This window comes from Littorina saxatilis, linkage group LG12, assembly GCF_037325665.1.
Source record: "Littorina saxatilis isolate snail1 linkage group LG12, US_GU_Lsax_2.0, whole genome shotgun sequence".
Lineage (NCBI taxonomy): Eukaryota > Metazoa > Mollusca > Gastropoda > Littorinimorpha > Littorinidae > Littorina > Littorina saxatilis.
The window spans coordinates 37,373,995-37,401,943 of NC_090256.1; the positions used below are offsets into that span (position 1 = coordinate 37,373,995).

At 42.0% G+C, this 27,949-nt stretch overlaps 1 protein-coding gene across 2 annotated transcripts; it reads left to right on the plus strand.

The window, feature by feature from the left end:
* The first annotated feature begins 59 nt into the window (after nt 1–59).
* Nucleotides 60–27,825, plus strand: LOC138981846 (uncharacterized). Of its 2 annotated transcripts, none has more exons than XM_070354950.1 (12): nt 60–206; nt 458–672; nt 1,912–2,101; nt 5,090–5,167; nt 5,529–5,676; nt 6,368–6,513; nt 6,996–7,188; nt 8,502–8,632; nt 21,222–21,314; nt 22,671–22,781; nt 23,315–23,375; nt 24,946–27,825. In XM_070354950.1, exons 1-12 carry the CDS (start codon nt 149–151, stop codon nt 25,133–25,135), a joined length of 1,614 nt encoding a protein of 537 aa, XP_070211051.1. In that variant the 5' UTR covers nt 60–148; the 3' UTR covers nt 25,136–27,825. The 2 variants fall into 2 exon arrangements, with proteins under 2 accessions (XP_070211051.1, XP_070211052.1); XM_070354951.1 differs by having other exon boundaries at nt 23,318–23,375.
* Nucleotides 27,826–27,949: the final 124 nt, after the last annotated feature.

Consider the following 27,949-nt stretch of genomic DNA (forward strand, 5'->3'; position numbering starts at 1 on the left):
AGAAGTAACGTAGGCCTATAAGCTTACATTTGTATTGTGTGTCTTTGGCAGGTGCACCACGCCCGCACGATGAAAGCATGTTTGGGATCAGAGAAGTTTATCTGAAGGAACATCAGTTGTTGATCATCGTTTCATGTAAAGTTCAAAGATGGCTATGCGACTAAAGCTACTTATTCGTTGCATCCTCGTCCTGTGCAATTTGCTCTGTGAGTAAGCCATTAGTCTAATTATACACAAACTTTCCGCCTGTCTGTCTGTCTGTCTGTATCTGCCTGTCAGCTCGTCTGTCTTGCTCACACACACACGCACGCACGCACGCACGCACACACACACACACACACACACACACACACACACACACACGAACACAGTTATACCATTCCTTTATTTCTTCCTGTCTTTCCAATTGTTTTGATAATCCCTCTAATCTGCCTTTTTCATTTAATTTTCTTCCCAGACAATGGCGTGCATAGCATCACCTGCCGTTCCTTCGCCACGCCTCCACAGGTCAGCAACTGCACCATGGACATCTTTCGCTTCCGGGTCAACACGGAACCCATTCTGCCAGGCATCAACTATTCCTTTCACTGCGAGGGAGATCTCAAATACGAGGAAGTGTACACTACAGTCGTGAAGGAAATACCGAAGACTGGTTTTCCGGTGCAACTGCAGGTCGACCATGACATATTCATTATTATTATTCAGTGTTACCTCCCTGGTTTAAAGACCCACTCGTACTCCTTACCATCTCAGCTCTGGTAGGGCTATTAAATTGGATAACTGAGACCATCCCTATACTTGTTTACATACAAACAAAATGCAACACCCTGACTATTCCGTGGGGAGTTGGATTTTTTGGATGAATTGATTTAAACCACTGGTTGCTTTTTACAAAATTATTTCATTACAAAAAAGATTCCAGCATGCACAGGGAGCGCCCAGGCTGTTTATTTTTGGTTTATGACAAAGTAGAGGGATGGTCTTATCCCATGCAAAAACCTGGCCAGATCCCAGACGTTTACCTCATAAAATCCAAAAAATATAGGACTTAAAAGAGATGGAGGTAAATTTAGAGACACTTAGAACATTTCGATACATTTTTATATATATATATATATATATAGAGAGAGAGAGAGAGAGAGAGAGAGAGAGAGAGAGAGAGAGAGAGAGAGAGAGAGAGAGAGAGAGAGAGAGAGTCTTTTAGTGGAGGATCTGAAACCAGAGAATCCACTGTATAGTTCTCACTGAAAATATTCGTCCGCCAAACACGAGTTTAAGAGCACGCCTATAAGCTTAGATCGCTGTGCTCAATTGCCACAATAGACGATGTTATTTATTTATTTATTTGGTGTTTAACGTCGTTTTCAACCGTTCAAGGTTATATCGCGACGGGGAAAGGGGGGAGATGGGATAGAGCCACTTGTTAATTGTTTCTTGTTCACAAAAGCACTAATCAAAAAATTGCTCCAGGGGCTTGCAACGTACGTAGTACAATATATGACCTTACTGGGAGAATGTAAGTTTCCAGTACAAAGGACTTAACATTTCTTACATACTGCTTGACTAAAATCTTTACAAACATTGACTATATTCTATACAAGAAACACTTAACAAGGGTAAGAGGAGAAACAGAATCCGTTAGTCGCCTCTTACGACATGCTGGGGAGCATCGGGTAAATTATTCCCCCTAACCCGCGGGGGATAATGACTCGTGTAGCTTGTCTCAGTATTTCAATGGAAAAGTAAGGGAAAACAAAGGAAAGTAACTCTGAAACCCGGCAGTTATTTTCGGAAGGGATGCTAGTGTATTTAAGGGGATACTAGTGTATTTAAGGTGATATTAGTGCATTTAATGAACTGCGCTGTTGTGTTTTTTCTTCAAAATATTCGGGGAAAAATCGTTGAAACCAGGTGAACAGTGATCCCATGGTCTGTGAGAATTACACGGCACCCCACAAGTTTATCGTCACCGCTAGGAGGGTGTTTTCTCTCGACGACCACAACAAGAAAGTGACCTGCACACAGGTTCTGCCGTCTGGGATCAAGGACGGATGGACGTTCGGACAACCCCTCGTCAAGCACTATTATATCAAGATTTCACGTACGTGCAAGTTCATGTGTAGAATCACATACACACACACATGCGTACACACACACACACACACACACACACACACACACACACACACACTCGCATGTACACTCCTTCGCACGCTCGCACGCACTCATGTTCATGTGTAGACTTCCTCATTTATTCATTCGATTCCTTCACTCATTCGTTCATTCATTGACATATAAATAGAACATGGAAGGATTAGTCAGTTGAGTAATTCACATGCTGTCACGCACACAAGCTCACGCAAACGTGCCACCATCCATACTAGGTGCAGACCTAGGCAAACACAAATTTAACAACTTAATTTTAATCACAATTCTCTTTTCTCTTTTGTTTGCTTAACGCCCAGTCGACCACGAAGGGCCATATCAGGGCGGTGCTGCTTTGACATATAACGTGCGCCACACACAAGACAGAAGTCGCAGCACAGGCTTCATGTCTCACCCAGTCACATTATTCTGACACCGGACCAACCAGTCCTAGCACTAACCCCATAATGCCAGACGCCAGGCGGAGCAGCCACTAGATTGCCAATTTTAAAGTCTTAGGTATTTGTTTGTTCGTTCATGGGCTGAAACTCCCACGGCTTTTACGTGTATGACCGTTTTTACCCCGCCATTTAGGCAGCCATACGCCGCTTTCGGGGGAGCATGCTGGGTATTTTCGTGTTTCTATAACCCACCGAACTCTGACATGGATTACAGGATCTTTTTCGTGCGCACTTGGTCTTGTGCTTGCGTGTACACACGGGGGTGTTCGGACACCGAGGAGAGTCTGCACACAAAGTTGACTGAGAAATAAATCTCTCGCCGAACGTGGGGACGAACTCACGCTGACAGCGGCCAACTGGATACAAATCCAGCGCGCTACCGACTGAGCTACATCCCCGCCCAAAGTCTTAGGTATGACCCGGCCGGGGTTCGAACCCACGACCTCCCGATCACGGGGCGGACGCCTTACCACTAGGCCAACATTAATCACAATATTTAACAAAACATTTTATCACTAAACTCTACAATATACTTCCCAAAACGCACTCACTAACTCATTCGTTCTTTAACTAAACCCTCTCACTCACGAATACAAATACAAATCAAATACAAAAAACTCTCAATTCCGTGGACGTAGTTCACAAAGCAATGTCCAACACAAAATGTCCGAATAGTTACCCGTCTGAAAGACAGGAAGTTCTCTTGAATCCGCTCCGAAGTCTAAGTCGAAACGCGTCGTCCTTCGTTTGACGAGAAGAAGAAATGTTCGATGATTGTCCAACGACAATGTGATTGGGAGTTCTCGTGGCGACGAGCCACACAAAGTGACGCACACTTTCCAAACACACAAACAGCTCCGCTGCAGCGGTACTCGATGCAGGGGACTAGAACCCCCTACTTGCTGGATCCTTCCTTCCGGATCCCACTCAGTGTTCCAATAAGACCCGACGCCTCATCGCAGCGTTTCCGAGTCCCCAGGCTGACATGGCCGAGGGTACAGGAGTGGCCCAAATACAAGCCTGAAAAGGAAACCCGGTTTCCATAAGTTTCAATCATTTATAGTCCAACTTCCATTCATACCGCAATTTCAATTATAATACAAGTCAAAGTAAGGAAAAACTCTATTCAAAAAGGTTAAAATTTTTACAACATAGTTTGGCTCCAACAAAAATGGCGAGCCATACTCGACTCAATAAGAACTGACAAAAACAAGTCAACACCACCAAATTAAACAGTACGAACCGTAGCATACGGCAAATAAGGAACTACCTTCGAACAAAGTATACAAAGACTGTCCTAGTCTTCCAAACGCAAACTTTACACTCACTCAAGTAAACCTTAAGTTAGGACAAAACACCAGAACAAGTCCGATCGCTAGAGAAAGACAGAGTCAAAATCGGCGAAAGACCCACTAGGACCGAGTCCAAAAGAGCAAACAACAACCACCACCACCAACGGATGAAATGGCTGTTGCAAGCGTAAGGTTGACCGATCATAAATGAAAAGCACCAACCTTCCGCAGGACCGTAAGACAATCATGCCAAAGTTTAAAGCCTTGGCATGGGGAGAGGCCCGAAAGGCCGGAGAGATAACGGTCAGATCCAGAGAGGAGTGACCCGTTTCCGAGAAAGAGAGAGAGACGTCTGAGTACAAAAAACCAGAGTCAAACTCAAAGAAAAAATCTCAGAAGAGACGGTCACCAGAAGTCCACTACCAGTCCATGCAGAAGCATAGAGGGAGGTAAACAGAGGAAGAAGCAGCCTACAAAAAGTGTAAGCCGCCAGCAGAGCGGAGATCGCGGTGGCCAAAGCCTGATGTGACCGGTGACTCTAACCAAAATGACTAAAGTCAGAGTGTTCACAAAGCAGTCTGCTTGTAGGTAAATGAAAGAAAATCAAAAACCCAAAACAGAAACGAGACTGGAAAGGAAAAACAGAAAACCGTGAAGCTAACCAGCCTTAAGACTCCCTCCAAAAATCGTAATACACGTGAATCACCAAAAACACGGGGAACCCCACCGCCTGTCACCTACGCTCACGCACACACAAACAATACAGGTAAAACGGGTGTTAAATTCCTTTGCAAAATTCACATACTACGCAGCCCTTTTCTGTCACGGACTGTGACACACGCACGCACACACACACACACACACACACACACATACACACACACTAACAAACACACACACACGCACACACTAACACACACACACTAACACACAGACACACACACATACATCAGGGATCACACACACACACACACACACACACACACACACACACAGTCACTCTTTAGAGTTACTGTTGAAGGAAAACTTCAAAAGGGTTTGAAGTCAGTTTGTAAGACCTAGTATTTGAATCAAAAGTGATCATCGTTGTTGTTGTTGTTGTTGTTGTTGTTGTTGTTGTGTTGTTTATTTATCAATCTCAAAACTGAAGTTTTAAATTTGCATGTATCGTCTTTTTGTGTCTGTGTGCAGATATTGGTGGTGTGAGCATCCTTGGGCCAGACTATGTGGAGGCTGGTTCCAAAAACATTTGGACCTGTGTTGTCAAAGGTAATTCTTCACACATGATTGTCATAGCCACCAAGCGTCCGGACTATGCGTGTATCGGATGCGTCATCATCATCGTCGTCTTCATCAGCATCGTCATTCATTATCATCATCATCATCATCATCGTCATTAATGATCATCATGACATCATCATGATAAGATAAGATAACAAAACTTTAATGTCCATTTTCATTTTACATAAACATGAACATTTGTCTTTTGGCACCACATCGCATTTCTAACAACACAAACACACGATCATCATCATCATCATCATCATCATCATCATCATCATCATCATCATCATCATCCGGAAAGCCGAGTTTGGGATATCAGTGTTTCATTTTCTGTATTGGTTTACAGGAATCGGTTTTGACGAGGAGCAACAGATGAGGATCGAATGGAGAGTCTCCAGTAATGGCACAGTGGTGGAAGCTGACTCACGTGCACAGAGACCGCGGGTTGTCACCACACAGCCTCACAGCTACACCGCCCACACTGGTCTCAGGCTGTAGGCTATTTTCTACTGTTTTAAATAGTTCGTTTGTCTTTTATCAAGAAACGAAACAAAAAACAAGAAAGTTAATTTTGCGAGGCTATCTTCTGGTATTTTTTAACAGTTTGTGTGTTTATTAGCAAGAAGAAGAAAAAACATTTTGTTAAAACAAGAAAGTTAATTTCATGAAACGTTTGATTTTAGACAAAACGAAATATTCATTAGATCGTCGATCTACCGATCTTCAAAGTGGACTAACAAGATACACAACAGGCAAAATAAAACGACGGGAGATAACTTAGGTTTGGATGTTTTTTAGTCAAAGGTAGCAGGAAGCACACCCAACCCCCTCACAATACAGTGATGTCGTTTGGCTTTGGAAGTCAGCAAAATGCCGAAACTAATTTCAAATACCGAAGACTTTGTCGTCGGCTGAATTGCAGACATTTTTCACTGAGCGTAACACTAAGGACAGCCTAAACCATCCGAAAGATGCCGAAATGTTTAAGGACGTTTCAGCAAATTTGCTGAAGAAAATAATTCCCGTTACAGTTTAAAGACATAGTGCTGGCTGCCGCGCGAGCCGAGAAAAATGTCTCTCTTCCTCTTTGCTGCGCTGGCAGCAAAACCCCTCCGTGCGGAGGTGTTTCCAGACACATCGTACGTAGGATAGTAAAGCAACATCCGTGGAATGTTTATTTTGCAGACACGACGTGAATGAATCGTTGCAAGTGCATGTGGATGAGGGGGATGAGGATTTCATTCTGGAGTGCAGGGCGCAGCTAGACTGGTTACACAACAGCAGGATCAACATACTGCACAGCATCGCACACAAACTCGTCGTTTCTTTCAGTAGGAGTTTGTTTGTTTTTGTTCTGTTCTGTTCCGTTCACACATATATACATACACCATCATCCTCGTCTCGATTTCCAGTCTATCTAAAAGCATGTAGTCAAAACTTTACTATATCGGTAAAAAACCACCAATGTGTTAACCTACCTCCCCTATTTTTTCGACATGTTACTTTAACAATCAACATTTTTCTTGACCTTACATTATAGTTTTCAGGGTAAGAAGACGGTCAATCAAGATGTTCGCTGGTATGTGTGGCCATGTTGAATTAACTTCCGGTATTTTGAGAATTTGTCCTTCAAAAATAACGAAAAACAGAATTCTACATGCCTTGCTGTGTAATACCAGGGTTACACTTGTTGTTTGTTCAAATATTGAAAAGCTCGCTTTCGCTCGAATTTCACTGTTTACAAAAAATCATGTAGGCTTAAATTTGGACCACACAGCATGCCGTGTAATATTCTCTATGTCTTACTGTACAGAAATATCTTCTCCAAAGATAACCGGCCCAAGCGAGGTGAGCACAGCAGGCAGCTACACCTGGCAGTGTCACCTGGACAACGTTGAGTGGGAGATGGAGCAACAAGTCACAGTGGATATCTTCATCAGGGACAAGCCCATCTTTCACTACAGCCACGTCACTTGCAACACTTCTCTTGAGGGCCGGAGAAGCATGTAATATAATGTTTGTGTGTTTCAGTATCCTTCTAATTCTGTCTTTCTTTCTTACTTTCTTTTTTGAGTTAACATTTTCAAGCCCATCTTTCACAACAGCCATGTCACTTGCAGCATTTCTCTTGATGGCCGGAGAAGTATGTAATAATGATTGTTTGTTCGTTCGTTCGTTTGTTAGCTTGTGTGTTTCAGTATCCTTCTGTCTTTCTTCATTTTTTTGGTGGATATCTTCATCAGGAACAAGCTCATCTTTTACTACAGCCATGTCACTTGCAACACTTCTCTTGATGGCCGGAGAAGCATGTAATAATGTGTGTTTGTTTGTTCGTTCGTTTGTTGGTTTGTGTGTTTCAGTATCCTTCTGTCTGTCTTTCTTTCTTTCATTTTTGTTGGATGCCCTCATCGGGAACAAGCTCATCTTTTACTACAGCCATGTCACTTGCAACACTTCTATTGATGGCCGGAGAAGCATGTAATATAATGTTTGTTTGTTTGTTTGTTTGTTTGTTAGTTTGTGTGTTTCAGTATCCTTCTGTCTGTCTTTCTTTCTTTCATTTTTGTCGGATGTCTTGATCAGGAACAAGCTCATCTTTCACTACAGCCATGTCACTTGCAATACTTCTCTTGCGGGCCGGAGAAGCATGTAATAATGTTCGTTTGTTTGTTCGCATGTAATAATGTTTGTTTGTTTGTTAGCTTGTTTTTTTCCAGTATCCGTCTGCTTTTTTTCTTACAAGCATCATCTTTACCTGCTACAGTTCTGTTTCTGGCTGAAGATCAATGTAACTTTATTTGTTCGCTCTTTTTTTCATTTTTTTTTCATTCTTTCTCTCAGGGCTCCCAAAACTCTGCGTACTCGAAGCCCAAAAACATTACTAGAGGTTCTTGGAGGGGGTCCTGCGACGCACTAAACCTGAAAAGAGCGGGTCCCGGGACGCACTAAACCTGAAGAGAGCGGGTCCCGGGACGCACTACATGTAAAGGTTACACACTTCCGATCGAGTCAAGGATAGCCGAGATATTTCCCTCGGGACCAGTTTCGGGTATTCCCGAGCCTCTGGGCTGAGGTGCACGAGAAAGTTACCCACCGGGTGGGAGCCAACCGCGTTGTTGGATTGGTTGAAATTGAGATTTGTTGTGATTTCAACAAATTAGACTTCGCGGTTTGTTCTCTACAAGTAGGGTGGCACCCACGTTCGGTTCGTGCACCTCAGGGCCGCTGCAGCTTTAACTGTTCGTTCAAACTTCTCTGCGCATCTGTATTTTCTGATGTTTGGTTCCATTGCACGAATACTAAACGTTCTGTTGTTCAGGCACTCGTGTGTATACACAGTAAATCACTTTGTGCCCTCAACTTGGAAGGACTTTGACGTCATGTGTCAGCTACGTCATCACCCGGTTGGTGCCGTTAAAACGTCAGAGAGACACAGAGTCGTCGTCATGGGTATAACTCTCTCTCTCTCTCTCTCTCTCTCTCTCTCTCTCTCTCTCTCTCTCTCTCTCTCTCTCTCTCTCTCTCTCTCTCTCTCTCTCTCTCTTTTTTTTTTTTCTTCTCTCTCTCTCTCTCTCTCTCTCTCTCTCTCTCTCTCTCTCTCTCTCTCTCTCTCTCTCTCTCTCTCTCTTATTCTGGCGCCCTATTGTGGAACTCCATTCCTGATATAATTAAAATGCGAGTCAGTGAAACATCATTTAAGGAACACTACATCTTGTTTCTCTTGCAAAACTTGTAAGCGCTACTACTGTTGTGCAGCGGATAAAATATCAATACTCCATGATTGTATTGAAACATGATTATACATAATGCAATGAGGACATTTTTTTAAACAAGTGAATAGTTCTTTGATATAATATTCCATCATTGCTTGATATTCATAATGCATATTGAAATGTCTTTTTGATTGTTGGATATGTTAACTATGTTCATTGTATTTCAGTTAACTTAAAGGCACAGTAAGCCTCCCGTAAACCATCACAGATACGGTCAGGCTTTTACACACAGTACAAACACCCTTTCATTTAAACACTCACCGATTGAGAACATCCTAGGTGCCCTCCGTAAAGAGCGAACAATTTTCAAAGAATTTATTTTTGCGTGGTTTATCTTACCCCTGAGCCATCGTGAACCCGTGTGATCCAGTTTCCCTTTTTCACAATGTAGTCGTCAGTTAGTCATTTGAATGCGACTCGATGTGAGCTTATCTACAATAGCACGTTTTTATGCACGAAACAAACGGCTGTGGTTCACAAGAACTCTAGCGATGGCTTTTGACTGTTGAGAGGAACGGCGATATGCATAAACCGTCGTCTGCTACGACCCTTGCGTGACCCTGCTTCCGGGCTTTTCTTTTTTCAAACTTTCACAACTTCGAATTGTACTGATCTTGTCTTGATGAAAAAAGAATTCTTTTATGATTAAAGAATGTTTGTGTAACAAGCTGTCAATTTATTATTCAGATTTTAAAAGTTAGGTCTAGCGCAAAAACGCACCACGGTCCAAAAACATTCTGATAATCATCGATCCACGGCTATCGCCAGTTTACATCGATAGAATGAGACCCGAAGGGAAGTAACTCATTTTTGACCTGAGTTCAGGATGGGTCCAAAAAGTGTTCGAGACAATCTGCAAAATTAATTCTTTAAAAATTGCTCGCTCTTTACGTAGGGCACCTAGGATGTTCCCGTTTGGTGAGCGTTCAAATGGAAGGGTGTTTCAACTGTGTGTAAAAGCCTGACAGTATCTGTGATGGTTTACGGGAGGCTTACTGTCCGGGCGTGATTTCCGGTATTGATGATATTCATAACAGCCGTCCAGCACCATAACGAGGCGCCATTGTTGTAGAGGACCAAGTCCACGAAAATAAATTCTTTGAAAATTTCTCACGCTCGACAGAAAGCAGCCAGGATGTTCCCGTTCGGTGAGCGTTCAAATGGAAGTATGCTTGTACAGTATGTAGACGCTCGGGGAGCTCTGTGATGGTTTTGATGGTTTACGGGAGACTTACTGTGCCTTTAATGGCACAGTAAGCCTCCCGTAAACCATCGCAGATACTGTCAGGTTTTTACACACAGTACAAACACCCTTCCATTTGAACGCTCACCAAACGGGAACATCATAGGTGCCCTCCTAAAGAGCGAGCAATTTTCAAAGAATTTATTTTTGCGTGGTTTATCTTACCCCTGAGCCATCGTGAACCCGTGTGATCAAGTTTCCCTTTTTCACAATGTTGTCGTCAGTTAGTAATTTGAATGCGACTCGCTGTGAGCTTATCTGCAATAGCACGTTATTAAGTACCTCTGACTATGCACGAAACAAACGGCTGTGGTTCACAAGAACTCCAGCGATGGCTTTTGACTGTTCAGAGGAACTGGCGATAGGTATAAACCGTCGTCTGCTACGAGAACCACGACCTTGCGTGACCCTGCTTCCGGGCTTCTCTTTTTTCAAACTTTCAAAACTTCGAATTGTACTGATCTTGTCTTGATGAAAAAAGAATTCTAAGCTGTCAATTTATTATTTAGATTTTAACGGGTCTAGCACCAAAACGCACCACGGTCCGATTGTCTCTGACACTCTCTCCGCAAAATTAATTCTTTGAAAATTGCTCGCTCTTTACGTAGGGCACCTAGGATTTTCCCGTTTGGTGAGAGTTCAAATGGAAGGGTGTTTGTACTGTGTGTAAAAAGCCTGACAGTATCTGTGATGGTTTACAGGAGGCTTACTGTGCCTTTAACTTATATTTTTTCTTGTTATTAATCGAGTTACTCTCAATGGGCGAGGGCCGGATGAAAAAAAGCATGTTTACATTGCTTATTCTGTTAACCTAAAAAAATAAAGTTCAATTCAATTCAATTCTCTCTCTCTCTCTCTCTCTCTCTCTCTCTCTCTCTCTCTCTCTCTCTCTCTCTCTCTCTCTCTCTCTCTCTCTCTCACACCTTGGCAAGGCATACACACACACACACACACTCTCTCTCTCTCTCTCTCTCTATCTCTCTCTTTCACACACCGTGGGCACACACACACACACCGTGGCACACACACACACACACACACACACACACACACACACACACACACACACACACATCACATTATTATTGTGTCGGACGTGCAAAAAGTTCGTTTTTACATTTAGTCAAGTTTTGACTAAATGTTTTAACATAGAGGGGGAATCAAGACGAGGGTCGTGGTGTCTGTGTGTCTGTGTGTCTGTGCGTGTGTATGTGTAGAGCAATTCAGACCAAACTACTGGACCGATCTTTATGAAATTATACATGAGAGTTCCTGGGAATGATATCCCCGGACGGTTTTTTTTTTCGTTTTTTCGATAAATACTTTTGATGACGTCAAATCCGGCTTTTTGTAAAAGTTGAGGCGGCACTGTCACACCCTCATTTTTCAATCAAATTGATTGAAATTTTTGTAAAGCAATTCGACGAAGGCCGGACTTCGGTATTGCATTTCAGCTTGGTGGCTTAAAAATTAATTAATGACTTTGGTCATTAAAAATCTGAAAATTGTAATAATTTTTTTTAGTTTTATAAAACGATCCAAATTTACGTTCATCTTATTCTACATCATTTCCTGATTGCAAAAACATATAAATATGTTATATTTGGATTAAAAACAAGGTCTGAAAATCCCTGTCATTTTGTTTGACAAGTCTGGAAAAGTATGCAGGAAGGATTTTCCTCCAAATATGTCAGATATTCTCGTTTGTCTTCTGTTGAGAGCTTATCGTTTCTCTAGTATAATTTATACATAAAGTTTGAACACGTAGATGTTTATAGAAATTATATACAGATATGGCTGCGTGGGTGAAACAAGCTTCGGTCATAAATTCTAAAACAGCAAATAAAAAGATTTATAGCGAGAATCACTTCTGATACAGCAGCATTCTATTAAAGAGTTTTACTTTCTTTGTCTCTGTCATTGTCTCTCTCAAGCTTCGGTCATAAATTCTAAAACAGCAAATAAAAAGATTTATAGCGAGAATCACGTCTGATACAGCAGCATTCTATTAAAGAGTTTTACTCTCTCTCTCTCTCTCTCTCTCTCTCTCTCTCTCTCTCTCTCTCTCTCTCTCTCTCTCTCTCTCTCTCTCTCTCTCTCTCTCTCTATCTCTTTCTCGCGCGCGCGCGCGCGTGTGTGTGTGTGTGTGTGTGTGTATGTGACTGTCTGCTTGTCGGTCTGTTTACTTGTCTGTCTGTCTTGCTGTCCGTCTGCAAGTCTTTGTGCATTAGTGTGTGTGTGTGTGCGTGCATGCGTGCGTGCATGCGTGCCTGTTTGGGTGTGTGCGTGGATGCGTGCGTGGATGCGCGCTCGCGCGTTTGTGTGTGCTTGTGTGTGTGTGTGTGTGTGTGTGTGTGTGTGTGTGTGTGTGTACATGCGTGCTTGTGTGCGTGAGTACGTATGAAGTCCTCAGGGTCAGAAGAAAGAAAAACTTCTATTTTTACTGCGCAGAGCAGATCGTATGCGCGAGTTTATGCATTGCAGTTGCACTCACTCCCTAGGGGTAAGTGGCAGAAAGTGTCTCTCACAAACATAATGTCCTTTTGAAACGCTTTTACTTCCGCTGTATGCGGCCGTATAACATGCATTTAAAAGGCTTTAACTTGTGTGCGCCGACATGTTCGTGTGTGTGTGTGTGTGTGTTTGAAAAATGGTTGGCTGATGGTTAGCTAAACTTTACATTTGCAAGAAGAGGAACGGAAAAACGAACGGAAAGCGTCAGAAGGCATATTTGTTCTTGCCGAGGGAATTTCTCAAATCTCCAACTTGCTTTACTAGAATAATTAAGCCGACAGCAACGTTGGGGCAATTATGAAATATTGTGCTTCCCCCAAACATTGTCCGCCTATTTTTTTTTTATTATGCACTATTTCCTTACTGATCCTATATCCTGGGTTAAAAAATCACTCACATGAATAGAAGAGGGATATATGAATCCCTTTCGTTTTGTTTTAATTTTTCCAACGTAAAATGAACCGTTTTATGAACCGTTAACAGGTTTTTTTTAAAAGCAAGAAGAAGACAAATACAAGACTCACACCAATTGAATATCAATTAAAGAAAATAACTTTTTCAGATTTGCGTTTGAATAAGTACTGGAAAGGAAATTCAAAAATATTTGTGGCAACATAAATAACGGCTTTATTTTTTTTTATTTTTTTTATTTTTTTATTTTTTCCTCTTCATTCCCACTTAAATTGAGTTCAACAAAAGGGCAACAAGATGCAAAACACGTCTGCAAGGTAGAGACATGCTATGAGCCAGTTGTCATGCTATCCTGTCTGTTTTTGAAACCGATCCATTCATTTCAGTTGCGTAACAGTTGTCTCTGTTTCTGGATACTAACGCTTTGCTTGCGTGTCGCCAAACGTTTTTTCAATTTGAGTTAAAAACACGCTGCTGAATTGTGCAGTATTCCCCACATCCCGAAGAGTTGAAAACACATTTCTTGTCGTGGTTCTGGACCGTCCCGAAGGGGAGATTTGGCTTTCAGTGGTTAGCACCGCACAGTGCGTCATCGGGGATCCCAAGGGGTCGGACGGGTTGGTGAAAAGCGGTGTTTTCTATTGACATTTGCTCCTGGTTTTCTAGACAAAGCCTTTTGATCTGTGGTTTTCTATTGACATTTGCTCCTGGTTTTCTAGACAAAGCCTTTTGATCTGTGGTTTTCTATTGACATTTGCTCCTGGTTTTCTAGACAAAGCCTTTTGATCTGTGGTTTTCCATTGACATTTGCTCCTGGTTTTCTAGACAAAGCCTTTTGATCTGTGGTTTTCTATTGACATTTGCTCCTGGTTTTCTAGACAAAGCCTTTTGATCTGTGGTTTTCTATTGACATTTGCTCCTGGTTTTCTAGACAAAGCCTTTTGATCTGTGGTTTTCTATTGACATTTGCTCCTGGTTTTCTAGACAAAGCCTTTTGATCTGTGGTTTTCTATTGACATTTGCTCCTGGTTTTCTAGACAAAGCCTTTTGATCTGTGGTTTTCCATCCGGAAGCACTTACACACAAACTAACCAGCCACCACCTACACATTTTTATTATTATTTTTAAAGCCAAAAAAAGCAAATTAATGTTCGATCGACTCCTTTTCGCGTCATCAGGTGACAGAAAGTTACTACATATTACTACATATTTCAATATTTTCTGTTGTAACGCATTTTGGGGGCCACATAGTGACCTTGGAACATGACGGAGGTCAACCACAGTTTTACAACATGTAAGGATGATGTAAGGCAACAAGTTTGCTGAGTTTGAAGGGTCCATCTACAAAATACTATCCAAAAAGTACAATTTTGTCCTTGAAAAAGGTTTCTCGCATCATGTGTAAAAGCATGCACAAATCTGTGGTGATAAACCTCGGGTGGTCATCTCTTTTGTAAATTGTGAACCCTTTACATGATTAGACGTTCTGTTTGATGCAAGCTGCCACATTTATGTTTTATCATAAGCAACATCTGGCGCTTGGTCTGGAATACAGGTGAATGGGTGGTATTGGCGTATTGGCATATCTCCTTTTTGAGGGCCAAGAAAGTGGTTTTGCCAGACCTTTTGCACAACGTATCTACATTAATTTTTCATTGAGGATACGGGGGTGGAGGGGTTGGGAAGGGTCGTACGGGCATCTCCAAAATTCCGCTGAAGGGGTCCTTGAACCCCATAAAAATCATTTGGGGGGTCCCGGGACCCTCCAGGTAGAGCGTCGGTGGGGAGACTTATTTTGCGCAAAGTACTTGATATACCTGAAATGTTAGTCTCCATACAGGCATAGTCGGGTATGAAGGTATTTTGAAGAAGAACACTAATGTGTGACTGAGTAACTCGGTAAATGCAGAGTAAACAGGGAGTGACTGCATGCGAGATAATAAACTAAGAGTTATACCTAATATACTGGACTCACAAAGAAATATACAAACAAATGACAATGAACAACGTTTCGACCTAAAGGTCTTCAACAGGTTAAAAAAATGAAAACAACAATACAAATATCAAAACAACTTATCAGAGAAGATGGCGATGATGACCTCCAAGCGCAAAAGAAGGGGGAAAGGGAGATAAATCAAAAAGAACAAGAGGCTCACGTAAGAAATCGACAAACAGTAACACAAACTCAATCACTCCGTCACACTAACACACACACAGTAAACATACCGTCGCGATATAACCTTGAACGGTTGAAAACGACGTTAAACACCAAAGAAAGAAAGAAAGAAACAGTAAGCATAAGTGATACGGTGCAAGAGTGCGAGACACTAGATCTAGATCTGTCTGTCTGTAGCCTACTTTTACATTTAGTCAAGTTTTGACTAAATGTTTTAACGTAGGGGGGGAATCGAGACGAGGGTGTGGTGTATGTCTGTGTCTGTGTCTGTGCGTGTGTGTGTGTAGAGCGATTCAGACTAAACTACTGGACCAATCTTTATGAAATTTTACATGAGATTCCTGGGAATGATATCCCCGGACGTTTTTTTCTTTTTTTCGATAAATGTCTTTGATGACGTCATATCCGGCTTTTTGTAAAAGTTGAGGCGGCACTGTCACACCCTCATTTTTCAATCAAATTGATTGAAATTTTGGCCAAGCAATCTTCGACAAAGGCCGGACTTCGGTATTGCATTTCAGCTTGATGGCTTAAAAATTAATTAATGACTTTGGTCATTAAAAATCTGAAAATTGTAAAAAAAAAAAGTAAAAAAAAATTAAAAACGATCCAAATTTACGTTCATCTTATTCTTTATCATGTTCTGATTCCAAAAACATATAAATATGTTATATTTGGATTAAAAACAAGCTCTCAAAATTAAAAATATAAAAATTATGATCAAAATTAACTTTCCGAAATCGATTTAAAAACAATTTCATCTTATTCCTTGTCGGTTTCTGATTCTAAAAACATATAGATGTGATATGTTTGCATTAAAAACACGCTCAGAAAGTTCAAACAAAGAGAGGTACAGTAAAGCGTGCTATGAAGCACAGCGCAACCGCTACCGCGCCAAACAGGCTCGTAACTTTCACTGCCTTTTGCAGTAGCGGCGGACTACGTTCAGTTTCATTCTGTGAGTTCCACAGCTTGACTAAATGTAGTAATTTCGCCTTACGCGACTTGTTAGTACTTACGGGGACACGACTGCCAGATGGCCAGATCTATGACGGCTTACTAGTGCCAAAACCTCATAATTGTAATTATCAAGGGAAAATTAGTAATTTTCCCTTGATAATTACCATTTTCACGTGTTTATTACTAACTTTCACCTGTTAATTACTAATTTTTAGTTTTGGCTCACTTCCTGACGGATTGCTAGTGCCAAAACTGACTAAAAATTAGTCATTTTCCCGTGAAAATTACTAATTATCCCGTGAAAATGAGTAACTAACGAGTGAAAACAGTAACTGACAGCGTTAATTAGTAATTATCACGTGATAATGGGTAACCCCAGGTTTTGGCACTAGTAAGTCGTCATACAGATCGACACTGCGCTTTCGACAGCGCTTCCTCGCGCAGACACTGGAAACACGCTGTGCAGATTAACCTGTAGGAAATCTCCTTTGGTATCTTCTTTATCTATTTTTCTGGAGCTACGAAACCGAACAATGTGAAATCATGAGTCGTCTTCCCCGAATCGGCGAACTGCAGCTCGGTGATAACTGTATCTATACCACAATCCTTCACGCGATCTGACCTAACCTTGACCCCTGACCTGGTCTACATACCAAACACGACACAAACCAGTCAGCTGTTTTTACCCCCCCCCCCCCCCCCCCCCCAAAACAAAAAACAAAAACCCACCACCCGTTTTCTTTGGATACACACTTTAACTACATACGTGCCGACGAAATGTTGATCATTGCTTGGATAATAACCAGGTAAAATTAGTATTTCGGTGTTTAGTCAAATGTTAAAGTTTCTATCACACACATACACACACACACACACACACACACAGTACACACACACACACACACACACATACACACGCACAGACAGACAAAGTTTAGCATCGCATAGGCTACACTTACGTGAGCCAAAAATGAGCAATGAAAAATGAAACCAAAACGAAACAAATCAGAATAATAACGCTTGAAGGGCCTGAAGTTGAAAGAGAGAAAGAGAGAGAGAGATAGAAAGAGGGAGAGAGAGAGTGTGTCAACAATACCTACACTAAACAAATAATAATACAAATAGCAAAAACACCTCAATCAGGACAACCCCCGCCAACCCACTTTCTATCTTCTTCCGAAGATACATAAACCCAACAATCCTGGCAGACCTATTGTGTCAGCTTGCAGCTGCCCAACTGTCAAGATCTCGCAGTACTTGGACTTGCTGCTGCAGCCCATTGTGCAAAACCTCCCAACCTACATCAAAGACACTACACACACTCTCTCTCTGTTGGAGTCTCTCAACCGTACTGCTGCATTCCACCCACGTTTGCTGTTCACGCTTGATGTTGTGTCTTTGTACACATCAATACCTCATGCTGACGGGCTTAAAGCCCTCCAGTTCTTTCTGGACCGCCGTCCCATCAACAAACGCTACCCACCCACCTCTGCCCTTGTCCGCTTGGCAGAACTCGTGCTGACTCTCAACACTTTCGAGGTTGATGGTCAGTACTTTCACCAAACCAGTGGCGTAGCTATGGGTACCAAGATGGGCCCTAGCTACGCCTGTCTCTTCATGACCTCGAACACCAGGTAATGCAGGCATACACTGCCCCTGTCCCCGAGTTCTATCGACGCTTCATCGATGATGGGCTAGGGGTCACCTGTCTGTCTCTTGAAGACCTCCACTCTTTCATAGAGTTTCTCCAAAACTTCCACCCAGCCATCAAGTTCACTTTCACAGTTTCCCGTTCCTGTGTGAACTTCTTGGACATCTCTCTCTCCATGTCCGATGGGGTGCTCTCCACGTCGGTGTTCTACAAGGAGACAACTACACATGCATACGTGCATTTTGACTCCTCTCACCCACCGGCTACCAAACGTGGAGTCCCTTTCTCTGAATTTTTGAGGCTACGAAGACTCTGCTCCAACGATGGAGACTTCCACACTCGTTGCATCGAGATGGCCTCTTTCTTTCTGGGAAGGGGGTACCCCCAATCCGTCATTGACGATGCTTTCGCCAAGGCCAGCAAAAAGACCCGTGAGTCCGCCCTTGAGCAAAGCACGCCACCAGTCAATGACAGACCCCCGGTCTGTATCACCTTCCACCCCCACACCGTCCCCATCTGCAGGATCATACGATCCAACTGGCACATCCTGGCCAAGAGCGCGAAGTTTGCCGACACCTTCAAGAAAGGTCCTCTCTTTGCATACAAAAGAGACCGCAATTTGCGTGACATGCTGGTTCATTCATCTCTTCGTCCGGGTCCATCCATCTCGGGTACCGTCTCCTGTGCCAAACCCAATTGCAAGGCCTGCCCCTTCCTCAGTGCAGCAACACACGTGCAGGTTCCGAGAGGATCCTTCACAGTGCGTCGGTCCTTCACCTGCCAGAACACTAACGTGATCCGGCTATGCACTGAGGTGTGGGGCTTGTGCCATGCTGTACATTGGCGAGACATACCGCACATTCGAGACTCGGCTCGGAGAACATCTGGCAGACATAGCGCACCACCGCACTAACCGTCCCGTGGCATCACATTTTTGTGCGGACGGTCACTCTGCCGCTGATGTCCAGGCGCTCTGCCTATGGCAAGGCACTGGTGATGACTTTGAACGCAAACGCCGGGAGTCAAACCTCATCAGCAAGCTTGGCACACTTCGTCCCGATGGCATCAACATCATGCCATGATTCCCTTCATCATGACTTGTATATATGCGCGCGTGTGTGTGTGTGTGTGTGTGTGTGTATGTGCATACCTGTGAAAATGTGTGTGTGTGAGTGTGTGTGTGAAAGTCCAAAGTCGGCACATTTGCGAACTCATCACTTTTTATTTAAATTTTTTACTTTTTGCTATTTGTATTATTATTTGTTTAGTGTGGGTATTGTTGACTCTCTCTCTCTCTCTCTCTCTCTCTCTCTCTCTCTCTCTCTCTCTCTCTCTCTCTCTCTCTCTCTCTCTCTTTCTCTCTCTCTTTCTATCTCTCTCTCTCTCTCTCTCTCTCTCTCTCTCTCTCTCTCTCTCTCTCTCTCTCTCTCTCTCTCTCTCTCTCTTTCAACTTCAGGCCCTTCAAGCGTTATTATTCTGATTTGTTTCGTTTTGGTTTCATTTTTCATTGCTCATTACATTTAGTCAAGTTTTAACATAGAGGGGGAATCGAGACGAGGGTCGTGGTGTGTGTGTGTGTGTGTCTGTCTGTTTGTGTGTGTAGAGCGATTCAGACTAAACTACTGGACCGATCTTTATGAAATTTGACATGAGAGTTCCTGGGAATGATATCCCCGGACGGTTTTTTTTTTTCGATAAATGTCTTTGATGACGTCATATCCGGCTTTTTGTAAAAGTTGAGGCGGCACTGTCACACCCTCATTTTTCAATCAAATTGATTGAAATTTTGGCCAAGCAATCTTCGACGAAGGCCGGACTTCGGTATTGCATTTCAGCTTGGTGGCTTAAAAATTAATTAATGACTTTGGTCATTAAAAATCTGAAAATTGTAAACAAACACATTTTTTTATAAAACGATCCAAATTTACGTTCATCTTATTCTTCATCATTTTCTGATTCCAAAAACATATAAATATGTTATATTTGGATTAAAAACAAGCTCTGAAAATTAAAAATATAAAAATTATGATTAAAATTAAATTTCTGAAATCGTTTCAAAAACTATTTCATCTTATTCCTTGTTGGTTCCTGATTCCAAAAACATATAGATATGATATGTTTGGATTAAAAACACGCTCAGAAAGTTAAAACGAAGAGAGGTACAGTAAAGCGTGCTGTGAAGCACAGCGCAACCGCTGCCGCGCCAAACAGGCTCGTCACTTTCACTGCCTTTTGAGCTAGCGGCGGACTACGTTCCGTTTCATTCTGTGAGTTCCACAGCTTGACTAAATGTAGTAATTTCGCCTTACGCGACTTGTTTTTCTTTTTGATTTATCTCCCTTTCCCCCTTCTTTTGCGCTTGGAGGTCATCATCGCCATCTTCTCTGATAAGTCGTTTTGATATTTGTATTGTTGTTTTCATTTGTTTTAACCTGTTGAAGACCTTTAGGTCGAAACGTTGTTCATTGTCATTTGTTTGTATATTTCGTTGTGAGTCCAGTATATTAGGTATTACTCTCGGTAAATGCAGAAAAGAAAGTGAGGAAAGAAAGAAAGAAAGAATTAATAAAAGAATAGGGAAACAAAGAACGAATCATGCCAGAACATGAAGAAAGGACAAAGAATGGGTGAACCAAAACACAAGTGCATGAACGTAGATAACATTAACCTACTCAAAAACTAGATCAGTGAATGAACTGAACAGAGCAAATGTAAAGAAACTGATCTCTTAAAAGCAAAAGTCGACTCCAGGAAAGATCCTCTGATTTATAAGGACACAGTTTCATAAAGCCCTTTTAAACACGACCATACGCAAGGGAACAATCGCAAGCACAAACTCGCCAACAACACTTTTGGCGTTGCAGAAACAGGCAGAAAAGGACATAAGACATCCGAGACGTACCCTTTCTCTCCTTGTCTCGTAATGTCCCCTCAGGTAATGTACGCCACCCACATCTTCCGGCTTACCGCTCTGTCCATTGACTGACTAGCATTTTCGAAACCGCAGACTGAACAGCTCCGTGAGTTTCATTTAAGACTCCCATGATTTAGTTTCGTATAAATGTGTAGATACACGCTGGACAATACAAAGTATATCGAGAAACGCGCCCGCGAACACACACACACACACACACACACACACACACACACAGAGTTCCACAGCTTGACTGACTAAATGTAGTAATTTCGCCCTACGTATACGCGGCTTGTCAAGTTTTAAATGAACAGGGTCAAAACTGACGAAAGGAAGTCACATGAGCTTCATCTCTCGTTGAATTCATTTGCTATGATATTGTTTCACTGACTTGCAGAGAACCGTATGCTGGCAGATCGGGTAGAGTACGAGTTGTCGACACCAGGCGGCGTGCAAGCCGGGAAGACACTGGACACGCCAAACTGCTCTCGTACGAAACTAATAGACGAATTCCGGAAATAACTCTGTCAAGCCAAGTTTGTATGGGTTGTGGAAGAGCTGCTTTCCCTTGTATCCATAGAAACGCTGAGCCTACAATGTCACATGTAGCTTGCCTCAGTATTTCTATGAAAAAGCAAGGGGGGGGGGGGGGGGGTGTAAGTAAAAGCAACTTTTCCATAACATATTGAAACCCCGACAGAGTTATTTCCGAAATTCGGCTATTTAGTTGAACTCAAAAATACGTTAATTGATTACATGACAAAGTCACATCTACACGAATTAAGATATCAGGCATGCACACACTCTCACGTTCTTACACACACGCATGCATCTAAGCACACACACGATCGCGCATGCACATACACACACACATACACAACCACACGGACAAATCCGACATACATAAACACACGCACGCACGTACACTTTAACACACACACACACACACACACAATTTAAGGCATGCATAGGACAGACACACACTCGCGAACACAAAACGCAAGTAACGCTCTAGCAATTGTTTTATGTTTGCGTGTGCGCGCGCGCGTGTGTGTGTGTGTGTGTGTGTTAACAGTATAGTACCTTAGTCAGCGGCTTTAGTTTTGTTTTGCCTTTGTTACCCTGCCACGCTAGCAATGGACCGCATAATGATTCCAATTTATTTTGTCTGTGTTTCGGCCATGCTGACAGAAGAGAAATTGTCATGTTCATCACTAGTTGTGCAATGTAATTCACCTTAAAAGACACCATTATAGTATAAGATGTAAGCTTGCTGTTCTCTTCATACGTGGAGATAAAAAGTGTGTCGGACGGACAGGCAGACAGACAAACGGACAGAGGTATTTTAATTATATAGATGGTTGTGATTTCAATGTTTACGCAGCATAAGAAGAATATAGTATTGTAATTTCATTTAAAAGAAACCATTATAGTATGAGACGTACGGTTTTAATACCTATAGATAAAAAATGGGACGGACAGACAGGCAAACGGACAGAGGTATTTTAATTATATAGATGGTTGTGATTTCAATGGTTACGCATAAGAAAAATATAGTATTGTAATTTCATTTTAAAGAAACCATTATAGTATGAGACGTACGGTTTTAATACCTATAGATAAAAAGTGGGACGGACAGACAGGCAAACGGACAGACGCCTTTTCGTGACAAAGGGGATTCTAAGTTTGGTGATTGTGCCTGATGAAACTAAAAACAAGAAAGCTATGTTATTGGAACGTTTGATTTATGAGAAGAATGTTTTTATTCACAATTTTGGAACGTTGGCAGTCTATTAGTTGTTGGCTTTGTGCATGGTAATAAGATAGCATGGTTTTCACCCAACAGGAGAGGAAGACAACACAGTGGTGGTTGGAATAACCATGTTGGTACTGCTGGCACTGTTCCTGTCCCTGGCCGTATGGGCCGGCTGTTATGACCGCAGTAACAGGAAGAACGGTACGTCACCACTACTGTGTCTATATGGAGGGGGATGGAAGTGGATATATACAGTAGCATGCTTTTTTCAAATGCTTACAACCTCAATGAAGAGCATGATACGGGTTCTGACCATGAAAACAGGAAGGGGGAGGGGGGGGGGGCATGTGGGGAGAGAACTACTTGTTCTTGTGTAAGTGGGGGGGGGGGGGGGAGGAAGTAAAGAGCAGTACTTACTGACTTCTGGCTGTGGCCGTGAAAACAGGAAGAAGTGACACGCCTCACAGGGAAAGGGGGGGGGGGGGGGGGTGTTGGAGGGGACGCAGACTGAGGCAGGGTTTAATTACTCCGTGTGTGTGTGTGTTTGTGTGTGAACATCATCGTTGGTATGTCTACTTTTATGTCTATTTACGTGTGTGTGTGTGGTACGTGTATCTGCGTGTGCGTAGTGCTTTTATTTGTATGTGTGTGTCTGTGCATATGTTTGACAGTTTTAAGTTTAAGAAGCTTTACAACGCCACCCCACTTCACAATAAAATTGTTACTGTTTTCAGCAGACAAAACTGAAGTGAACGCGAGCTCTTTGCAAGTTCTGATGCAGACAATAGATCACATGTGAGTATGTACAAGCGATCTATGGACATTTCAGTGATGATTGCAAAAAGGATTAAATAAGTTTACTCACAAACACACACACACACACACACACACACACACACACACACACACACACACACACACACACACTGACATACATACACCACCAATCCCGTCTCGATTCCCAGTCTATGTTAAAACATTAAGTCAAAACTTGACTAAATGTAAAACAAAACACACAAACGTTTACAAACGCGTATAGGGAAGTAAGATACAGAATTTAGTGATTGGAACGGAGCATTCCTCTCTCTCTCTCTCCCCTCTCTCTCTCTCCCCCCTCTCTCTCTCTCTCTCTCCCTCCCCCCAACCCCCTCTCTCTCTCTCTCACTCATCCCCCCTCCCACGCCTCCCCTCTCTCTCTGTCCCTCCTTCGCTCCCTCCCTTTCTCTCTATATTGTGACAAATATAAAGTAAAGTGTCCAACAATATTCATCATCATCATCACCATCATCATCATCATCGTCATTTACACCATTATAATCATTGTGGGCATTATTGTCAACGTTGGTATTGTGGGAGTTTTACCGTTGATCACTTTATAGGCTATATTTAACCTCAATCGACATTTTGCATGTTTTGCCGTTAATCACTTTATAGGCTATATTTAACCTCAATCCACATTTTGCATGTTTTGCCGTTGATCACTTTATAGGCTATATTTAACCTCAATCCACATTTTGCATGTTTTACCGTTGATCACTTTATAGGCTATATTTAACCTCAATCAACATTTTGCATGTTTTGCCGTTGATCACTTTATAGGCTATATTTAACCTCAATCAACATGTTGCATGTTTTACCGTTGATCACTTTATAGGCTATATTTAACCTCAATCAACATTTTGCATGTTTTGCCGTTGATCACTTTATAGGCTATATTTAACCTCAATCAACATTTTGCACGTTTTGCCGTTGATCACTTTATATGCTATATTTAACCTCAATCAACATTTTGCATGTTTTACCGTTAATCACTTTATAGGCTATATTTAACCTCAATCAACATTTTGCATGTTTTACCGTTAATCACTTTATAGGCTATATATTTAACCTCAATCAACATTTTGCATGTTTTGCCGTTGATCACTTTATAGGCTATATTTAACCTCAATCAACATTTTGCATGTTTTGCCGTTGATCCCTTTATAGGCTATATATTTAACCTCAATCAACATTTTGCATGTTTTACCGTTAATCACTTTATAGGCTATATATTTAACCTCAATCAACATTTTGCATGTTTTGCATGCTTGCAGATGGATTTTTCATTTTCGATTTGTGTGTTCTTGGTTGGGTTTTTTTGTGTGTGCTTATCTTGTCATTGTGTTGTTTGTTTGCTTATGTGTCCGTTTGTTCTACTTTTTTATCACTTATTTGTATTAGATGTAAGGACAGGTTGTAAGAAACTTCTATCCTTGAAAAATAACGTTCCATCAGCATCTCTCTCTGGATGGATGGAAGAATATGTACTGTAACATTAACCCATTTAGTGACTACAGTCCTCAGATACTTATGTATTCGTGCACAGGCAGGCGACGAAGAATACCAGAGAGGACCAAATGCCAGACAATGTCGACGAAGAAAGCCTACGGTCGGAGGAGAGTGACAAAACAGATGAGGAACCGTCCGACGACAGCGGCACCGCAACAAGGCTGAGAAAAGGGAGACATGCACAGGACCATTTAATTCGAGATTCTATCATTCGCTTTTTAAAATGAGAAGTGAGAGTGAGCGAAAATCTATCAGCTCGTGAAAAAGGTTTAGTGTTTGGTCGTTTTTCATGTTGGGGTTTTCAGTGAATTTAATTTCAATTCGTTAGTTTTAACAAGCAATACTTACAGTATTTCAGAGACACTGAGAGAAAGTGGGAAAGAGAGAGAGGGGGGGAGAGAGAGCTAGCGAGAGAGAGAGAGAGAGAGAGAATGTGTGTGTGTGTGTGTGTGTGTGTGTGTGTGTGTGTGTGTGTGTGTGTGCGTGTCTGTCTGTCTGTCTGTCTATCTGTCTGCGTGTGTGTGTGTGTGTGTGTGTGTGTGTGTGTGTTGCAGTTACATCCGTATAACGTTTTGTGTTCTTTACTGTCTAGTGATTGTTTTCTATCTTTAATCGCTTCTATGCGAGAAGAATTAATGTTTTCAAAGAAATGTTGCTACAATGATGAAATAAATAGGTTATTGTATTGTTCTCTTAAATAAAAGTAACAAATAAAATGGCAGTCAGTGTGAAGATGTAGTCGACGAGTTGCGTTGTTCGCATGCAGACAACAGGAGAAAGGCTCTTAATATTGACCACTTTTTGTTTCATGCTGATAACTAGCTTGTTTTCTTGCGAAGAAGTTTTATTTTGTGTTTGGTAGTCGTTCTCTCTTTGGTTAAAACAGGGACCTATATTTAGATATTTCTAATATAGGTCTATGGTTAAAGGCACAGTAAGCCATCACAGATATTGTCAGGGTTTTACACACGGTACAAACCCCCTTCCATTTGAACGCTCACCGAACGGGAACATCCTATGTGCCCAACGTAAAGAGCGAGCAATTTTCAAAGAATTAATTTTGCGGATTATTTCCTCACACAATCGGACCGTGGTGCGCTTTGGCGCTAGACCTAACTTTTAAAATCTAAATAATAAATTGACAGCTTGTTACACAAACATTCTTAAATCATAAAAGAATTCTTTTTTCATCAAGACAAGATCAGTACAATTCGAAGTTTTGAAAGTTTGAAAAAAGAAAAGCCCGGAAGCAGGGTCACGCAAGGTCGTGGTTCTCGTAGCAGACGACGGTTTCTACCTATCGCCAGTTCCTCTGAACTGTCAAAAGCCATCGCCAGAGTTCTTGTGAACCACAGCCGTTTGTTTCGTGCATAGTCAGAGGTACATAATAACGTGCTATTGCAGATAAGCTCACACCGAATTACAAACTGACGATTATTCTACATACGTGAGAGAGACACCCGTGAGATAATAATCGTTCAAATCACACGTGTGTATATCATGTAAATGAGGTCATGTCAAGCAAGTCTGGCAGGGACCTGTTTTTCCATCGCTTATGATGCCAAAGTCACCGAGACAAACGTCATTATAGAAACAAAAATTGCGCTCGCTAATTACCCTCGATAAATCTTTAGAACTAGCACGCCACGCCACACTTTCAGAGTGACATTTCTTTGCTTTGACGTAATAGATTGCACGAGGCTTTAGAAGAGATCGAGGTTCCAAAACAAGCGTCTTCAATTTAGCTGCCTCGACTGCTGGACATGTTAAGTAAAATACACGTAAGTACAGTATGTAGGATAAACAGAATACTACATGGCTTGCTGTGTCGTACCAGATTTACACGAGTTGCTTTTTCAAATAGTGAACAGCTCGCTTTCGCTCGCAGTTCAATATTTAAAAAAAACAACTCGTGTAAATCTGGTACGACACAGCAAGCCATGTAGTATTCTCTACATTGTGAAAAGGGGAAACTAGATCACACTGGGGTTCACGATGGGGTAAGAGGACTGGGTGGCCGAGTGGTAACGCACTTGCGCTCGGAAGCGAGAGGTTGCGAGTTCGACCCTGGGTCAGGGCGTTAGCAATTTTCTCCCCCCTTTCCTAACCTAGGTGGTGGGTTCAAGTGCTAGTCTTTCGGATGAGACGAAAAACCGAGGTCCCTTCGTGTACACTACATTGGGGTGTGCACGTTAAAGATCCCACGATTGACAAAAGGGTCTTTCCTGGCAAAATTGTATAGGCATAGATAAAAATGTCCACCAAAATACCCGTGTGACTTGGAATAATAGGCCGTGAAAAGTAGGATATGCGCCGAAATGGCTGCGATCTGCTGGCCGATGTGAATGCGTGATTTATTGTGTAAAAAAATTCCATCTCACACGGCATAAATAAATCTCTGCGCCTTGAATATGTGCGCGATATAAATTGCATAAAATAAAAATAAAAAAATAAATCCCTGCGCTTAGAACTGTACCCACGGAATACGCGCGATATAAGCCTCATATTGATTGATTGATTGAAGATAAACCACGCAAAAATAAATTCTCTGAAATTTGCTCGCTCTTTACGGAGGGCACCTAGGATGTTCTCAAGCGGTGAGTGTTTAAATGAACGGATGTTTGTACTGTGTGTAAATTTTGACAGTAGCTGTGATGGTTTACGGGAGGCTTACTGTGCCTTTAACCGTTAGGCCTAATTAGAGTGAATCAGCTTTTATAGACGTTCAGCATAAATTAAATACAGACAAAAATCAAAAATGGTCCATATTAGGAGCCTTTCCCCTACCCATGATACCTGTTCACAAGTAATGAAAACTATTGCCGCTTTGCCTGCTGTCTACGTATTGAGCATACCGTTATTAACTTATCAAATGCATTTCTGGAAGACTGGGGAATTAAAGTCATGTCAAGTTGTTTATGGTCGGTCTGACTGTCTGTGTGAGTGAATGTGTTTGTGTGTGTTAGTGTATGTGTAAGCTTGTGTTTTCACGTCTGTGTGTGTAAACGGGAAACACCCCCGCACCCCCTCACAAACAAAAG